Source organism: Myxocyprinus asiaticus, chromosome 19 (assembly GCF_019703515.2).
Source record: "Myxocyprinus asiaticus isolate MX2 ecotype Aquarium Trade chromosome 19, UBuf_Myxa_2, whole genome shotgun sequence".
NCBI lineage: Eukaryota > Metazoa > Chordata > Actinopteri > Cypriniformes > Catostomidae > Myxocyprinus > Myxocyprinus asiaticus.
The window spans coordinates 44,819,742-44,837,156 of NC_059362.1; the positions used below are offsets into that span (position 1 = coordinate 44,819,742).

The 17,415-nt window shown below is 38.7% G+C and overlaps 1 protein-coding gene across 1 annotated transcript; it reads right to left on the minus strand.

Annotated features, from left to right (window-relative positions):
- Positions 1-2,114, minus strand: LOC127409718 (transmembrane protein 121-like). The gene has a single exon (XM_051644470.1). It carries the CDS (start codon positions 2,018-2,020, stop codon positions 1,070-1,072), a length of 951 nt encoding a protein of 316 aa, XP_051500430.1. The 5' UTR covers positions 2,021-2,114; the 3' UTR covers positions 1-1,069.
- Positions 2,115-17,415: the final 15,301 nt, after the last annotated feature.

Below are 17,415 nucleotides of genomic sequence, written 5' to 3' on the forward strand. Positions count from 1 at the left end.
ACTTTTTCTGAGGGACTGTACAGCGAAATATTCAATAAAGGTCATCTTACACAGTTACCATGATCTTTTATATATTCTCATTTCTTTAATGTCAACACATAACTCCATAAAATACAAATGCAAACACATACTGCAAGCATGTAGGACTACTCCCCTGAATTTAGTCTTAAACATCAACCTTACCTGACTAGTTCTTTATTTCAGTTCCTGACCTGACTAGAACTTACTTCACAGTTACCATCGCTCTAGTTCACCCAAAATTAAAAATTCTGTCATCAGTTCCCTCATCATGTATTTCAAACTTGTCAAAAAGCCTCAGTCACCATTTACTTTTTATTGCATCTTTTTCCATACAATGAAAGTGAAAGTGACTGAGGCTACGTACACACTAAACTCAGTTTTCAGTTTCCTAACGTCATTAATTTTCAAAGTATGTGGTTATGGAAAGTCTCTGTTTTCGGTATGAAGAAAACGACGCTCCAGTGTGGATAAGAGGCGTAAATGTAGCAAAATCGTTGCGTTTTCAAGCAAAAATGGACTAGTGTGGACATGGCCCGAGGCTAACATTCTACCTAATTTGCCTTACATCTCCATTTGTGTTCCACAGAAGAAAGAAATTCATATACGAACAACATGGGAGTGAGTAAATGATGACAGAAATGTCATTTTGTGGGATAACTTTTCCTTTAAGTAAGGCAAATATCTGATGTTTGGTCTCAAATATAATTTGCACCACTGCAGTTTTGCTACTATAAGAAAAAAAGAAAAAACACTTGGTTCTTAACAAGGTTTGTCATTGTCAACTGTAGCTTAGTTAGGGAAAACTAATTATAAAACACTGAATGTTTTCCCGTGAACAATTCAGCTCATTCTTAGCTGATATGTCTGTCATTTGATTTGGTCCATTTCAGGAAGGAGCACCCATAATGGTAAAACTTTTAATCTTTATCAAATTTCCCCATAGCAGTTCATCAGGTCTCAGTTTATATCTAGAAGTTTGAATGCTCCTTGTTTGTTCCAAGTTTGATAAATGGAAGCCTTGGTTAATGGGTTAACTTTGGTTCCTTGGTCATGTATCCATAATCTCTCGCCCTGGAGTAGGTTCGTGTGGGATGCTTGTAGTGTTTGGTAAAGCTTTTCCATGTCCCACAGAGTTCTGCTGGACTTCCATGGGAATGCCCATTGCATTCTCCCGAGTGGGGAATTCCCGCAACTGCCTTCGATACTCGAGGAAGGTACATGCCTTGGTTGCGATCGCCACCACGTTCTTGCCGACGAAGATGGAGGAAACCCGGCTGTCCTGAAAGAGCACCATGTTGACGCCGCGTATAAGGATTGTCACAATGTTGATTGTGACTAGACTGAGGAGAGGATAAAGCATCATTTTCTGGGGAGACACCTGGTCGCCCTGTACACTAATCTCACTCAAGGATACACAAGGAAGAATCAGCAACAAAATGTAGCAGTAGAAGAACATCAAACCTTCTGCCCATATTGGCAAACCCGTCCGCTGGGGTTCCCAAAGGTTTGCTTGCATGTCCAAAAGATCGAGCAAGTCCAAAGCCACCCAAAAGAGCCTACCCCTCATGTCCTCCTTTCTCCTAAAGGTACGAACGTATTCCATGTTGTCCAGGGCCACCAGAACCAGGTAAAGACCTGGCACACAGATGGACAACAACAGAGTCAAAGCCTTCCGGGCAACTGTTTCCAAACTTTTGCGGTCTGCCTTACAGTTCTGGAAGACAAAGTAAAGCTTGATCTCCAGCACAAAGATATAGAGGAACCAAAGGATCATGGCATAGCCACGCCGAGCTGTCCGCACCTCCGCTCCCACCCAAACCGCCACATAGCGGAGGACTATGAGAAAGCAGACATCTCCTACTAGGACAATTATGCAGACGCCAATCTTTCGTGGACCCTGGTTCTGCTCCACCAGGTAGGCATCCATGAAGGCCATACTAGTCATAATGACAAAGGTGGTAAGACACACATGCCGCTTGTCTGGTGGTGGCAACACCATTCTGAGAGCCACCACGGCATGCACTTACTCAAGGCAATGTTGTCCTCTACGTTGTAACTTGGGTTCAAAAGATTCCAGAAGTTGCTTTGGGGTCCACAAGTTGTGCTAGGCTGGCTGGATTCTCTTCTTCACATCCAACACAGTTTTTTTCCTCTTTGTGAACTTTGGAGGCATTAAAATAAATCAAGAGAGTGCTTTTGCATATCTAATCATTGAGCGTAAACCCAAACATGGAGCAAAGCCAAAAGCGGAGCTTTACTGCTTGAGTCAAAATGTTCTTCTACAAAGAAATTATTCTACCAAAAAGCCAATTGCTTAGGTTGATTCACACCTTTGTAAGGGCCATATTGATTCTGATTCTGAAGAAGCAGCGTTTAAATGATACAAAGTTCAGAAAAGGGCAAGAACTGGATTATTTTGCAATGGAAATGCATCTCATAAAGACGAAAGAGACCTGGTTTCACAACCTTGGTCCTGGCAGATGATTCCTCTCTGACCCACTAAATGGAAGAGAAATCTGCTCATTAATCAGTGTAGTCGTATTGATCCTGTTGGACTGCATGCCTGCTCGACCTCAGCATTCTCAAATGAGATGCCATAATTTTTTCCCTTTCATGGTCATGAAAACGAAAGGTGATTCTAGGATACATGGGCTTTCCTGGAAGCTTAGCATGCATTTGCTGGATTACGTGTCGAGAGGTTTTCAGGCTAAGTACATTGTGGTTTTTTTGTAGGCAAGATCTGGTGAGTTTAGGTTTTTTTTTTCTTGCAAGAGAAAAGGGTACCTTAAAGTGTTTTGGAGAAAATTGAAAAACATCAAGATGATTTATGTGTTGTCAGAGAGCATGCAGGAACCAAATGTTCGGACGGTAGGTACCGAGGAATTACTTAGAACTCTCTTTAACAGTTGTTTGTGTAAATACAGAGTGTGCCAAAATAGGAATCGCTCAGCAGTGGACAGTGTTGCAGATTGACTCTGGAGGGCTGGAGCCTCGAACCATAGATCACTGGGACAAAATGTCAGTGTATCTAGGGACCCCACATCGGCTCCCACAGAGGGAAGCTCATTTACTGGGCTTCTGTTTCAATCTCGTCTCCTCTTCTGACACGATCTAGAAAGAGAGAATGAAGAACAGGACCTGTCAGCACAAAGTGGATAATAAATCACAGCTCACCTCTAGGAGCCAACTGTGCATCCGGCCTTGCCATTGTGTCAGCATCATTTAAAGACATGCAATAACAGTGTGGAGGTAATACAGTGTCATATTGCCACTCATTCATTTTCACTTCATATTAATACAAAGACTGATCACATGACTGTCCAATCCAGTGCAATAATCCTTGACAATATTCTAGCATTGATTTTAGCTTTACATTCAGGTTGGCTGAAACCAAAAACCCTATTCATACATGTTCGTAGAATAAATATAGTTTTTGATTGTTGAAGGTACCATTTGTAATTTTTCTTTACTACACTTGAAAGTTTGCTCAGTGCAACACTCTTCATCAGGTAATTTAACATGACATAACATGAACAAATGAAGACATAACTATGTTTAAAGGGATAATTAGTTCTATCAGGAAGACTCGCAGACTTGAGTTAAATTTAAGATGACATTTATTTGGTGAATAAAAAACAGAAATGTAATGTCTCTCTTTGGCGTGAGCCCTGTCTGGCAGTCCAAAGAAGTTGTACTCGGAACCGTCTGATCCTGCCGGAGATAGGAGGCAGGGGCGAGGAGCCTACCCCCGTGCAGGACGGGACTCGACTGGTGGTGGTGGAGTGGTGGAGGTTGCCATGTTAGCACACTGAAACAGCAATGTGATAGATTGTGAGCAGACTTATAAAGCATTGGCTTACATGTAATTGGCTAGGAGTTACCTAGCTAATGGTGCGATAATGTGCAGCTGCTAGTCTTCCCGCTAGAAATACACCATGCTTACGTTTATTTCAAGGCTTATGTTAAAGTAAAAATAAGCATGTCTTGTCAGGCCATCATCTGTGTTTGATTAATTCATACGGGTCAATAAAACACCACCATTAATAATTCAAGCAGAGAGACTGTGGGACAGTGTATGGAGATCCATTTCAACTGACCTGTTTAATATTCACACACTGAGCTGCTGGTGTTTGTCTGATAGCCAAGGTCACAGGAGCGTTAATCAACACACTGGTCTGACATTTTCCAAAAATTAAAGAACAAATAATGGAAACTCGGGACAGCATGCAGCTAGCCAGACACAATCTTTTGAGTTTGTCTCATATGGGGACAGAAAAGTTTTAATTGGAATTGAACTATGCAGTAGTGTAATTTAGATGTGTTTTATACGCAGACAGTCAGCAGATGAGTTAAGGTTTCTGTCACGTCAAACACAATCTTATTAGCATCTGGCGGAGTATACTGGTACGAGACATAGATCTCATTTTTATGCCTGTCAGCTGCACTGTGGTAGAAGGGGGTTAAATTTAAATCAACGTAATAGTCTTTCGAATGATGCACTGGCGATCTCATTGGTTTCCTGCTACATGCATTACATCAAGTCAGTCAAATCCAGGCTCAAGCCACGATTTTGCCATGTGAACACAAAGGCTTTCATTTACTAAGATACCACTAATTTGCTTGTGCAGTCTAACAGATTGTGTATGTGCTTAGTGGGCATATTGTGGGATATTTCCAACCTGGTCTCATAGAATCACGTTACTATACCTAAATCTTTTCAAAATGATTTTTACATGGTTTGTTGTACAGTAGGTATCACAGCATTATTCTGGTGAAATGAAAACTAGTGGCACTAATAATGAGTAAAACAGCTGGTTATCAGTTAATTTCTTTTTGTCCTGTTCCTCACACAATGCTATCTTATAACATCAGAACGCTTTTTTCACTTGTAAGGTGATATATTTTAACATTTGCACTCCATAACGTTTGCAACTTTATTAAAAAACTTGTTCAAGCGCGATCAAATTGTGCGGTAGCTCAACTGATAGAGCGTTGCACTTGCAAAGCAAAGGACTGGAGTACAGGTCCTGGAGAACATGCGAGTCAACACGTGAGCTGAAAGTATCATAGAAGCACCAGAAAAATGATGTGGTTGCTTCAGGAATTGTGTTTTTCATCTCACATTTGCCTTTTATGATCAGTTTTAAGTTTAGGTTTAAGGTTTAGGGTAGGGATGTCCCTGCTACAAAGACCAGTCTAACCAGCATGCAGTTTCTATGCTGGTATAAACTGGTTAATGCCGGTCTAGCTGGTGGACCAGCAAAACCATGCTTTCAAAACCTAGCTGGTAAAGTGTGTTGAGCAGTATGGTCAACTCGATAGAGCATTAAACTTAAAAATGTAATCTGTTAGGGAGAAAATGTAACTCACTTTAGCACCACACTGTGGACATTTTACTATGGAACTGCCGTGATATTGGGAATACCAAATATTGGTTATGCAGCTCACTAAATACCATGTTTCAATTATGAAAATTTATATAATTTCTGTAATACTGCAACATTTTTGCACATGTAAAATTAATTATACAGGTGTTATATATATATATGTTAATATTTAAATGTCATTTATATGATATTTATTTATACAAGTTCTTTAGTAGTTGATGGGAAGATGATATCGCCTGAATTCGCAAATTGCAAAGATGAAAATGTAGGATTATTTACGTGTTACATGTGAAGTCTCCTGTTTCACAGATTTTTTTCTGTTAATAAATCTCCTACTAATCTCTAGAGTTTCAGAAGAGGTCTCAACAATGTCCCAAACTGTGCTCAGATTTGCCAAAATACCAAGATTTCAATATGAACTCATAAACATTTCTCATGAAATTATTCCAAAACCAAATGATCTGAGATATGCTGTACACATTAATTTTATAGCTCTTTACTCTTACTTTATGTCAACAATTGTCTCATTTGTGTGCACATGTATTTCTTCAAAGGAATTCTTGGCAAAGCATCTAAGACAAGTTGATACTTCAATAAAACAACATTTTAACTCCCTTAAGCCTCCTGAGCTATAAAAGAGCAAGCTTTGAGCATTAAATCGTGTATATATGTGTGTGTATAGAGCATTAATATATATATATACACACACACACACACACATACATACAGTGGCAATAAAAAGTATGTGAACCCTTTGTAATTACCTGCATTTATGTATAAATGTGTCTTATATCTAAATATGTCTTATATAAAATATGGTTTGATCTTCATCTTGGTTACAATAATGAACAAACACAATCTTGTTGGTAGACCTGGCATCCAAATAATAAAATGAGATTGGAGGTGTGGGTTAGAGCTACTTTGACTTAAAAAAGCATTCTAACATTTTGAGTTTGCTATTCACAAGAAGCATCTGCTGACGTGGACCATGCCTCGCAAAAATTAGATCTCAGAAGACCTACGATCAAGAATTGTTGCTTTGCATAAAGCTGGAAAGGGTTACAAAGTTATCTCAAAGAGCTTAGATATTCATCTGTCCACAGTTAGACAAACTGTCTATAAATGGAGACGATTTAGTACTGAGGCTACTCTCCCTAAGATGACTCAAAGGGCACACCGCAGAATGCTCAATGAGGTAAAAAAGAACCCTAGAGTGACAGATAAAGACTTGAAGGAATCATTGGAACTGGATAACATCTCTGTTCATGAGTCTACTATACGGAAAACATTAAACAGGCATGGTGTCACGAAGGAAGCTGTTGCTTTCCAACAAAACATTGCTGCGCACCTGAAGTTTGCAACAGACCACCTTGACACTCCACAGTGCTACTGGGAAAATGTTTTGTAGACTGATGAACTAAGGTTGAATTGTTTGGTAAGAACACGCAGCACTACATATGGCGTAAAAAGGGCACTGCATTCCAACAGGTGAAGTTCACTACAGGTAGCAGCATGATATGGGGCTGCTTTGCTGCTTCGGGCCTGGACAGTTTCTCATCATCTAGGGAAAAATGAATTGTGCACCCAGCTGAAACTCAGTAGAAGTTGGGTGATGCAGCAGGACAATGACCCTAAACATCGAAGTAAGTCCACTACAGAATGGCTTCAAAAAAAGAAAATCCACCTTTTGGAGTGGCCCACTCTGAGCCCAGACCTTAACCCAATAGAGATGCTGTGGAATGACCTCAAGCGAGCCGTTCACACCAGACATCCTAAGAATATGGCTGAGCTGAAGCAGTTCTGTAAGGAAGAATGGTCCAAAATTTCTTCTGAATGTTGTGCAGGTCTAATCCGCAGCTACCGGAAACACTTGGTTGAGGTTACTGCTGCCAAAGGAGGATCGACCAGTTATTAAATCCAAAGGTTTACTTACTTTTTCCACAGCACTGTGAATGTTAAATGGGATGTGTTCAGTAAAGACATTAAAGATTATAATTATTTGTGTGTTGTTAGCTTAAGCACATTTTATGACCAATTAATGCAGAAAACCAGCTAATTCCAAAGGGTTCACATACTTTGTCTTGCCACTGTGTATATACTGTATATAAATCAGAGGCTGAAATGTAAGACTTTTAAGACAAAACTTTGCTATGTGAAATATCTTAATGTTCCTTCATTATGTGGACAAGAAAGACTGTATTCATATTGAGCACTGATGTTCTCATGGGAAGTTCAGAATTCACTGTTTAAATCTAATTTCTTTATCGTTGCCTGAGTTAAAACAATGAATTATGAAATGCGTCCTCTTTTAAGGCCTTAATACATAATGAAAAGGTCTGCAAAATTCATCATGATATGTAATTCAAAAATGCACTTTGTCAGTTGTCTATTTCAAGTACTGCGAAACGACTTAATTTTTTAGTTAGTCTCAAAATCTTTTCAAGAAATCATTGATCTTCTGTTATCAAAACAGAGCAGATATTTCCATGTAATGATCACATGCTGGCAATTAGTGAGTTTTAAATGCATTTCAGTTTATGTTTTTAAAATCTTAAAGGCCTTATGCCTTTATCTCCTATCATACATTTTTAATGTATCATGCAAAATTAAGACACTACATATTAAAGAGTCATTAGCTGAGTGCTTAATCCAAAGTGAATTTCAGTACACTCAGTAAAGAGACAGTTCTGCCAAGAGAGGAAGGTAACTTATTTGATTTGACTAATTCACTAGAATGGATGTCCTCTTTGGATCATTTACTCACAAGCAATGATGTATATATATATATATATATATATATATATATATATATAATATATATATACACAATATATAGTTATCCGAAATGGTAAGAGAAATGGCTTGAATCTGATTGTGAATTTCAAAGTTTTTTATCAGTGCATCAGTAAACAAAATCGTGCTTACAAAGAGACACATCTAGAGATTAGTGATGTCCAATTTCAGATTTACCCACCCTTATACGTCAAGCAAAAAGAAAAATTTGCAGTGGTTGGGCACTTAACATACTGTATGAAAATAAAAAAAGAATAACCCCCCCCCCCCAAACCATTTGAAAATAGTTTTTCTTTGTTTTAAGCATAAACCTCACTAAATTTTGTTCGATTTCTCTAAAAAAAAAAAAAAAAAAAAAAAATTTAAAAAAAGACTTCATATGTTGTCATTTTGCTTCTAAAGTAAATGTACTTGTTTTAAGGATATTTAGATATTTAACTGGAAAACAAGACAAAAATACAGAGTTAGACATTCATTTTTTGCCATCACTGTTGCCAACGTTTAGACATCTTTGCAATCACCTCCACTTGTTCTACACTCAGAGAAATATTTAACTCTAATGAAGTCTGCAGTACGACAGTGTTTCTTAGCAGCTTACAGTACAAGATCTGTCCGTTTTGTCAGGAACATATGTTATGCTGTCTCTGTTACATTAACTTAGCGTCCATATGCCACCTCTGTTGGCATCACAGATGTCCCCTGACAAGTTTTCCTGCTCGCTTCACACAATGATAAAACATTTTCTACATGGTTTTGTAAATGTTTATCCTCTCAGTCAATACAGGGAACCTGTATAAGTAAACACAATAATATGCTGCCTGTGGTGATAAAAATTGACATCAAGCAGTATCATACAGTAACCTCAGCATTATGAATTGAAAGACATTTCTGAAACGGTAACGTTTATTTTTTTTAAGTTTTTGTCACCTGCACAGATGTCCCAGTTAAAATAAACAAATACAAATAAAAAAATAAATAAAAAAAACAGCTTGAACTAGCTAAAATCAGCAAACCACTTTAGGCTGGATGAAGCTGTTTTTAAGATGGTCTGTGCTGAAAAAACGGATTAAACCAGCCTAAGATGGTCTTAGCCTGTTTGAGATGGTCTAGCTGTCCCAGCTAAAAAAAAAAAAAACTTTAACAAGCCTAGAGTGGTTTGCTGGTTTTAGATAGTTTAAGATGACTTAGCTTGATGCCCCTGCTGAAAAATAAAAATAAAAAATAAATAAAAACAGCTTTAACCAGCCTATGGTTTGCTGGTGTTAGCCTGTTTAAGATTGTCTAGCTGTCCCTGTTGAAAAGAAAAGATTGTTTAACTTTGGATAAAAGCATCTGCCAAATGAATAAATGTGAAATGTAAAAGTAATGATTTAGCTTAATCTCCCTGGTAAAAAACAAAAACAAACAAACACTCAAACCAGCCTAAAGTGGTTTACTGGTCTTAGCTGGTTTAAGTTGGTCAAGCTGGATGTCCCTGCTGAGAAGAAAAATCTGATTAAATCAGCTTGAGGTGGTTTGCTGCTCTTAGCCTGTTTAAAATGGTCTAGCTGTCCCTGCTGAAAAGAAAAATTTGTTTAAACCAGTCTTAGGTGGTTTGCTGATCTTAGCTGTTTTAAGATGATTTAGATGGATGTATCTGATAAAAAAAATGGCTTAATCCAGCCTAAGGTGGTTTGCTGGTTTTAGCTGGTTTAAAGCTGGATTAGCTGGATATCCCAGCAGAAAAAAATGGTTTAAACTAGCCTTAGATGGTTTGCTGGTATTAGCCTGTTTAAGATGGTCTAGCTGTCCCTGCTGAAAAGAAAAATCAGTTTAAACCATCCTAAAGTTGTTTGCTAGTCTTAGTTGGTTTAATATTGTCAAGCTGGATGTCTCTGATAAAAAAAATAAAAATAAAAAAAAAATATATAAAAAAAATGGTTTACTAGTCTAAGCTGGTATGCTGGTCTTAACTGGTTTAAGATGGTCTAGCTGGATGTCCCCGCTGAAAAAATAAAACATCTTAAACCAGCCTAAAGTGGTCTGCTGGTCTTATTTAGTTTTATTAATATTGTCAAGCTAGATGTCTCTGATAAAAAAAAATGGCTTAATCCAGCCTATGGTGCTTTGCTGATCTTATCTGGTTTAAGCTGGTTTAGCTGGACGTCCCTCTGCCATTTTAAACCAACCTAAGGTGGTTTGCTGGTTTAATATGGTCTAGATTGTCTACCAGCCTGGCCAAGTTGGTGTTTAGCTGGTCTGCAGCTGACAAGTGTGCAAAACCTGTCTGGGAGACCAGCTAACCACCTTAGTCTGATTTTTTTTTCACAAGGGATTTAAGACATTCATTTAGCACTTGCACAAGTTGGTCTGTTTCCTCTCAGATAAAGAAATCTTTGCACAAAGTCTGACTCTGGCGTTTTCTAAAACCAACTGTGCCAGCTGTTTACCTGAGGGCCCTTTTTTGTATTCCCTCAGCAAAAATTATTTAAATGTATATTAATGTATATTAATTCAGTGACATTAGCAAGGTTATTATAATGCCGGCACTCTCATTTAGTCCTGTATAATTATTCATACACTGCATGCCCAATTATTAGGCAAGTGAGTATTCTGATCATATCATTATTTCCATGCACATTTTCCAACTCCAAACCATACAAACTTGAATGCTTATTGGATTCAGTCATTTTCAGGTGGTATGTATTTGTGTAATGAGGGAAGGTGTAAAGTGACTAACACCTTATATCAAGGTGTGCATAATTATTAGGCAGCTTCATTACCTCAGGTAAAATGGGCCAAAAAAGAGATTTAACTGACACTGAAAAGTCAAATATTGTAAAATGCCTTTCAGACGGATGCAACACTCTTGAAATAGCTAAAATATTGAGGTGTGACCACCGGACAATCAAATGTTTTGTTGCGAATAGTCAATTGGGGCGCAAAAAATGCATGAAGAAGAAAAGGCGCAAATTAACTGCAAAAGACTTGAGAAGAATTAAACGGGAAGCTACCAGGAACCCATTATCCTCCAATGCCACCATATTCCAGAACTGCAACCTACCTGGAGTGTCCAGAAGTACAAGGTGTCAAGTGCTCAGAGACATGGCCAAGGTCAAGAAGGCTGAAACACGACCACCACTGAATATATTCACAAGTTGAAGCGTCAAGATTGATGCATGAAGACAGATTTTTCAAAGGTTTTATGGACAGATGAAATGAGAGTGACTCTTGATGGACCAGATGGATGGGCCCGTGGCTGGATCACTAATGGACACAGGGCACCACTTCGAGTCAGGTGCCAGCTAGATGGAGGAGGGGTACTGGCATGGGCTGCTATCATTAAGGATGAGGTAGTTGGACCTTTTCGAGTTGAAAATGGACAGAAACTCAACTCTCAAACCCACTGCCAGTTTCTGGAAAGTACTTTCTTCAAGCAGTGGTACAGGAAGAAGTCCTCACCTGACTTAAATCCTACTGAGAACTTGTGGGCCCTTCTCAAACGTGAGATTTACAGTGAGGGAAGACAATACACCTCTTTAAACAGCATTTGGGAGGCTGTGGTTGCTGCTTCAACTAAAGTTGATCGTGAACAGATCAAGAAACTGACCGACTCCATGGATGGAAAGCTCATGGCAGTTATTGAAAAGAAGGGTGGCTATATTGGCCACTGAATATTTTTGAAAAGCCAAAATGTTATTTAATTTTTGACACTTCACTTATTTGTTGCACCTACTCTAAAAATTGAGAATAAAAAACTGAGTTGAAAGAAATTATTTTGTAATTTATTGCCTGATGGGTCGTGTAGCTAATGAAAAGATGAAAACAATGATATGAGGGTTTGTTGTGAGCAGGCTGGAGCCAAGTGGCATCTGGGCAGAGCGTGGCTGGGAGGATAAGTGGCGAATGACTTCCACCTGCGTGCCACACCAGCCTCGTGTTCCAGCGAGGGGAAGCGGGAGTATTTGAGGAGAAGAGACAGTGGCAGACGGGATAGAGATGTACGAAGCTTGTCCGCGTGTTTGAATATCTTTATGATTTGACGCAGCTGGCTGAAAAGCAGTATTTGTTTTTGTTTCTTTTACACTGAAAAGTGTCATTAAATGTCTATGTGTTTGTCAAGCTGGTCCCTGCTTCCTCCTTACCTTCTCAATTGATACAGGGTTGTATATATCCCTGATGCCGATTTGCGAAGGTTCGGAGTGGAAAACTGTGGACTGTGTTTGTGCTTTTATGCACGGTGTGCAGTAATAGCATGTTACTGCCGTACTGTCAACAAAGAACTCAGCTTTTGCACCAGCGATCTGATCCACCCTCCTCGGCTTCAGTCACCATCTCTGAGGGTATGGAGAACACACGCTCCCAACTGCATTTTTTCATCAAACCCCCTGTTCAACTGCACATCCAGGGGGCCCGGACATGCCATTCAAGCTGACATGAGCCACCCTCCTCCGCTTCAGTCACCATCACCGAGGGCCTGGAGAAACCGCTCCTCCCAACTGCATTTTTTTTCATCAAACACCCTGTACAACTGCACATCCAGGGGGCATCGGACATGTAATTCAAGACAAGATGAGCCACCCTCCCCGGCTTCGCTCACCGCGAGTTAGACCCTGGAGCACACGCGCTCCCAATGCATTGACTTAGTCATTTTTCACTGCTTTTGCTTTGCCGTTCACCCAGGGCCTTTAGCCTCTGCCTCAAGCCGAGAGGCGCCACCCTCCTCGGCGTCAGTCACCATCACGAGGGCCTGGAGGATCCGCTTCTCCCAACTGCATTTTATTTTAATCAATCACCCTGCACATCTAGGGGGCTCTTGCATGTCATTCAAGCCGAGATGAGCCACCCTCCCTGGCTTAACTCACAGTGAGTTAGACCCCGGAGCACACGCACTCCCAATGCATTGACATTTTGACTTTTCGTTCAGTTTGCATTGGGAGCAGGTGTGCTCCAGGCTTCACTGACGGTGATAGAAGCCGGGGAGAGCGAGACTCCCTGGCTTGAGGCAGTGGCTAAAGACCCTGGGTGAACGGCAGAGCAAAAGCTTACTCAATTACTCAAGAAAAATAAAAATTACTCAATTTACATTGTATGGGGAAAAAATGAACAGAAGCATCATTATTGTAAGTACAAGTTTATTTCCATTGCAACATTTCAAATTGTAATATTCTTTCCACATTGTTTATAAAATGCATAAATATACAGTATATGGAATGCATTATAATATATTCCCAAATAATAAAAAAAATTATATCATCTTGTATATTTTTGGTTTGTTTTGAACCACTTTGATCTTTGGTTTACGGAGTTACTACTAGTGGTCTATTGGCGCCTCCAAGTTACTACTGGTGGTCTATTGGCGCCTCCAAGTGGCCTTTTTTTTTTAGAAGTACACTTACATAAATCATTATGGAACAAAGAGTTTTGGTCATATCGACTTCAAAATTGTGTCAGACGTTCATCAGAGATGTGGCTTTGTATCAGATTTGTTTTTGGGGCACTGCGCATAGTCTTGCATATATATATATATATATATATATATATATATATATATATATATATATATATATAAGTATTTTTATAAATAATATTTGCAGTCACTATTCAAAATATTTGAATAGCTCTAACACATTTTTTTTATACTACAATGATACATTTTTACTCTTGAATAACAAATGACTAAGTGTCTACTTTCAAACGAGCCAAAGTTTGTGTTTGTAGACCAAAGGGTTCAAGAACTGGAAGAGCTTTACTTTGGGTATGTCTTTTTCAAGCTCATGCACAGAAAGAGGCCAGATGTTAAGGGGTTAAGTCAAACAATTTTAAACAAACTAGACACATCTGGCTTTGAAATTAAATCACAAAAAACGCCACCACACCTGCATGGCCATCCTGAGACTTTAGCCTTTATTATGAACCATGTGAAATCACATTTTCTTAACACTAACCGAAAATCAGACTAGCTGAGAGCTGTTGAAAGGGCTGAATACCAAATTAGTGGGCCTTGACAAGGCAATCATCACTATTACTATTGCTTATACTTTAACCCCTTACCCCAATTAAACTTTGGTGCATGACTCATCCTGCACAGTTTGTACTACCGACAAGAATGAAACAGTTCCCATGTCAATCATATTGACAACGAATCTTTAATTTTCACAGAAAGCACATATGTTGTGTGATGATTTAATCTCATAAGAATGTCTCTCTCCCTTTGAGCAAGTCAATTTGTTCTCGACAAGATTTCTGTAAAATGTCAATCCAAATGTGTTCTTTATGCACAAAGCAGGATAAAAGGCATCAAAGCTTGTATGTATGAATAATTCATCCTCAAAGTGAAGAGAATAAGACAGATTCCTCCCTCCTGTCACTCAAAAACGACCAAAAAAACAAGCATTCTGAAAGTTAAAGACGTTTCAGAGTTAAAGGCGGAAAGCATCAAACATTCACAAACATTGTCTTAGATTAGACATTCATTTATTAACATACAAATGTTATGTTTTATGATGATAATTTGAGTATTTTTGTTGAACAGCGTCTCCATAAAGTAATTCTAAAGCCCAAAACACTCACTCAAAACAAGTACACAAAAGCAAATGTAAGCTTGCAAACATACACGTATGTTACTCTGACACAGTGGTGTAGTGGTGACGGGAGAGGTGGGTATACAGTGAATTCATCAGTGATTCCCCACCCAAACACGCAAATACCCAGTCTCTAAAAGTCATATACACTGGGGAAAGTAAATAAAGTAGAAAAGATTAAGTGCTATCCACTGTACATAGAATAAGTTAGTTTAAGCATGTACTTGAAAATATTAAGTAATGTTCACATCAGAATCAGAATGGGGGGAACATGTGATCTCAGTGATTTGGACCGTGGCATGACTGTTAGTGCCAGACGGGCTGGTTTGAGTATTTCTGTAACTGCTGATCTCCTGGGATATTCACACTTAACAGTCTCTAGAATTTACTCCGAATGGTGCCAAAAACAAAAAAACATTCAGTGAGCGGCAGTTCTGTGGACGGAAATGCCTTGTTGATGAGAGAGGTCATCGGAAAATGACCAGACTGGTTTGAGCTGACAGAAAGGCTACAGTAACTCAGATAACTACTCTGTACAATTGTAGTGAGCAGAATAGCATCTCAGAATGCACAACACATCGAACCTTGAGGTGGATGGGCTACAACAGGAGAAGACCATGTCAGGTTACACTTCTGTCAGCCTAGAACAGAAAACTGAGGCTGCAGTGTGCACAGGCTCATGAAAACTGGACAGTTGAAGACTGTCTGACATAGCCTGATCTGATGAATCTCGATTTCTGCTAAGGCACACAAATGGTCAGGTCAGAAATGGGGACCAACAGCATGAATCCATGGACCCAACTTGCCTTGTGTTAACAGTCCAGACTGGTGGTGGTGGTGTACTGGTGTGGGGAATGATTTCTTGGCACACTTTGGCCCCGTTAATTCCAATCAATCATCACTTGAATGCCACAGCCTATTTGAGTATTGTTGCTGACCATGTGCATCCCTTCATGGCCACAATTTACCCATCTTCTAATGGATACCTCCAGCATGATAATGCACCATGCCACAAAGCAAACGTCGTCTCAAACTGGATTCATGAACATGACAATGAGTTCACTGTTCTTCAGTGGCCTTCCCAGTCAACAGATCTGAATCCAATAGAACACCTTTGGGATGTGGTAGAATGAGAGATTGGCAGCATGAATGTGCAGCTGACAAATCTGCAGAAATTGCATGATGCAGTCATGTCAACATGGACCAGAATCTCCAAGGAATGTTACCAACATCTTGTGGAATCCATGCCACAATGAACTGAGGCTGTTTTGAGAGCAAAGTGAGGCCCTACCCAGTATTAGTATAGTGTTCCTAATAAAGTACTCAGTGAGTGTATATGCATATATAAAATGTCTAAGACATATTTTTTTTTTAACATAAAATCTTTCATGGTCTGCTGTAATCATAGTCCTATATAAACATAAAAAATTCATTTCAGGGTACAGTAAGAGTTTCTTGCTTGCATGGTGTACAGTACAGTACTAAAACAATGGTTAGGTAGCTTGATTTATATCTATTTAAATTAATAGGTTTGATTAAATATTATTTGGCTAGTAAAATTGGTAACAATTTTGAATTACTCTAATTAATAAACTAATATACAGTACATAATAACTTGTTAAGCATAGCTAATATGGGTGTAGGAAAGTTCACGATAAATATCTGATATTACCATATACAAAAAAATGTATGGTTATTTGGTTTATTTGTGTACTATAATGTGCATATCTGTGTTAAGTATAGTGAAATAGTTATCATGCTAAATATAAATTGAAATGATTTGATATCACAAGAAGAAAGGAACCACTGATAGAAGTAAAAGGCAGAAAAAAATTAATTTATGATAACTTCGTTAACTTGGCCAGCATCTGCGAAAAGCACAAAAACTAGCATAGGTGCAGTTTTTACAAAGTTTAATAGCATAAGCTGTATTAAAATCTATACATTTGTTCACGTTTAGCAGCAAAGTAAATGTACAGCGCAAATATGACGACTCTATACACCTCTATTTTACTAGACGATAGAAATGTCCTGCTCCTTACTTAAACGGAAAATATGATTTGTTAACAAATATCCCATCGCAGCTGAAACAAATGTTATGATTGGTTGCTCAGCTGAATTGGACTGTCTATCTTGCCCGTGTCTTCAGGTCATTTAGAGATGTACACTTTGTTTTTTTAAAGGGCTGGGGTTGCAACTTAAGCTTTTACGATCATCTTAACTAACGTCACTCATTATTTTACGATGGAGTAACCTTGTTTCTCAGGTAACTATAGTATAGGTGTAGTGAGCACATTGACTTGTGCGACACATAGTGTATTTCATTTATATAATGATGACTGCTGTTCACCCTCAGGACAATAAATGCACTTATCGAGCGCTTATCCAGAGTATTCAATCTTATAACGTCAACATCCTCTCTTTATTTTTACTTTAATTCTTTGTTGCTGTCTTTTTATTTGTTTTCTTTTTAGATTGGATTCTATTTTGTTGTGCCGAGCATACAATATCTTCAACTGTTTTATCTGTGTCTCATCTAAAGTCACTTTAAACACTGAGGTCATGATGTGCCAAACTAAATTCTCTGGGCTGCATTGCCAAACGGGCAATATAAATAACTGATCATTAATAAATAATCATCTGTTCTGTAG

What these genes read in the sequence shown, in the direction of transcription:
- LOC127409718 (XM_051644470.1), bottom strand. Translation starts at nt 2,020, where the DNA reads ATGGTGTTGCCACCACCAGACAAGCGGCATGTGTGTCTTACCACCTTT.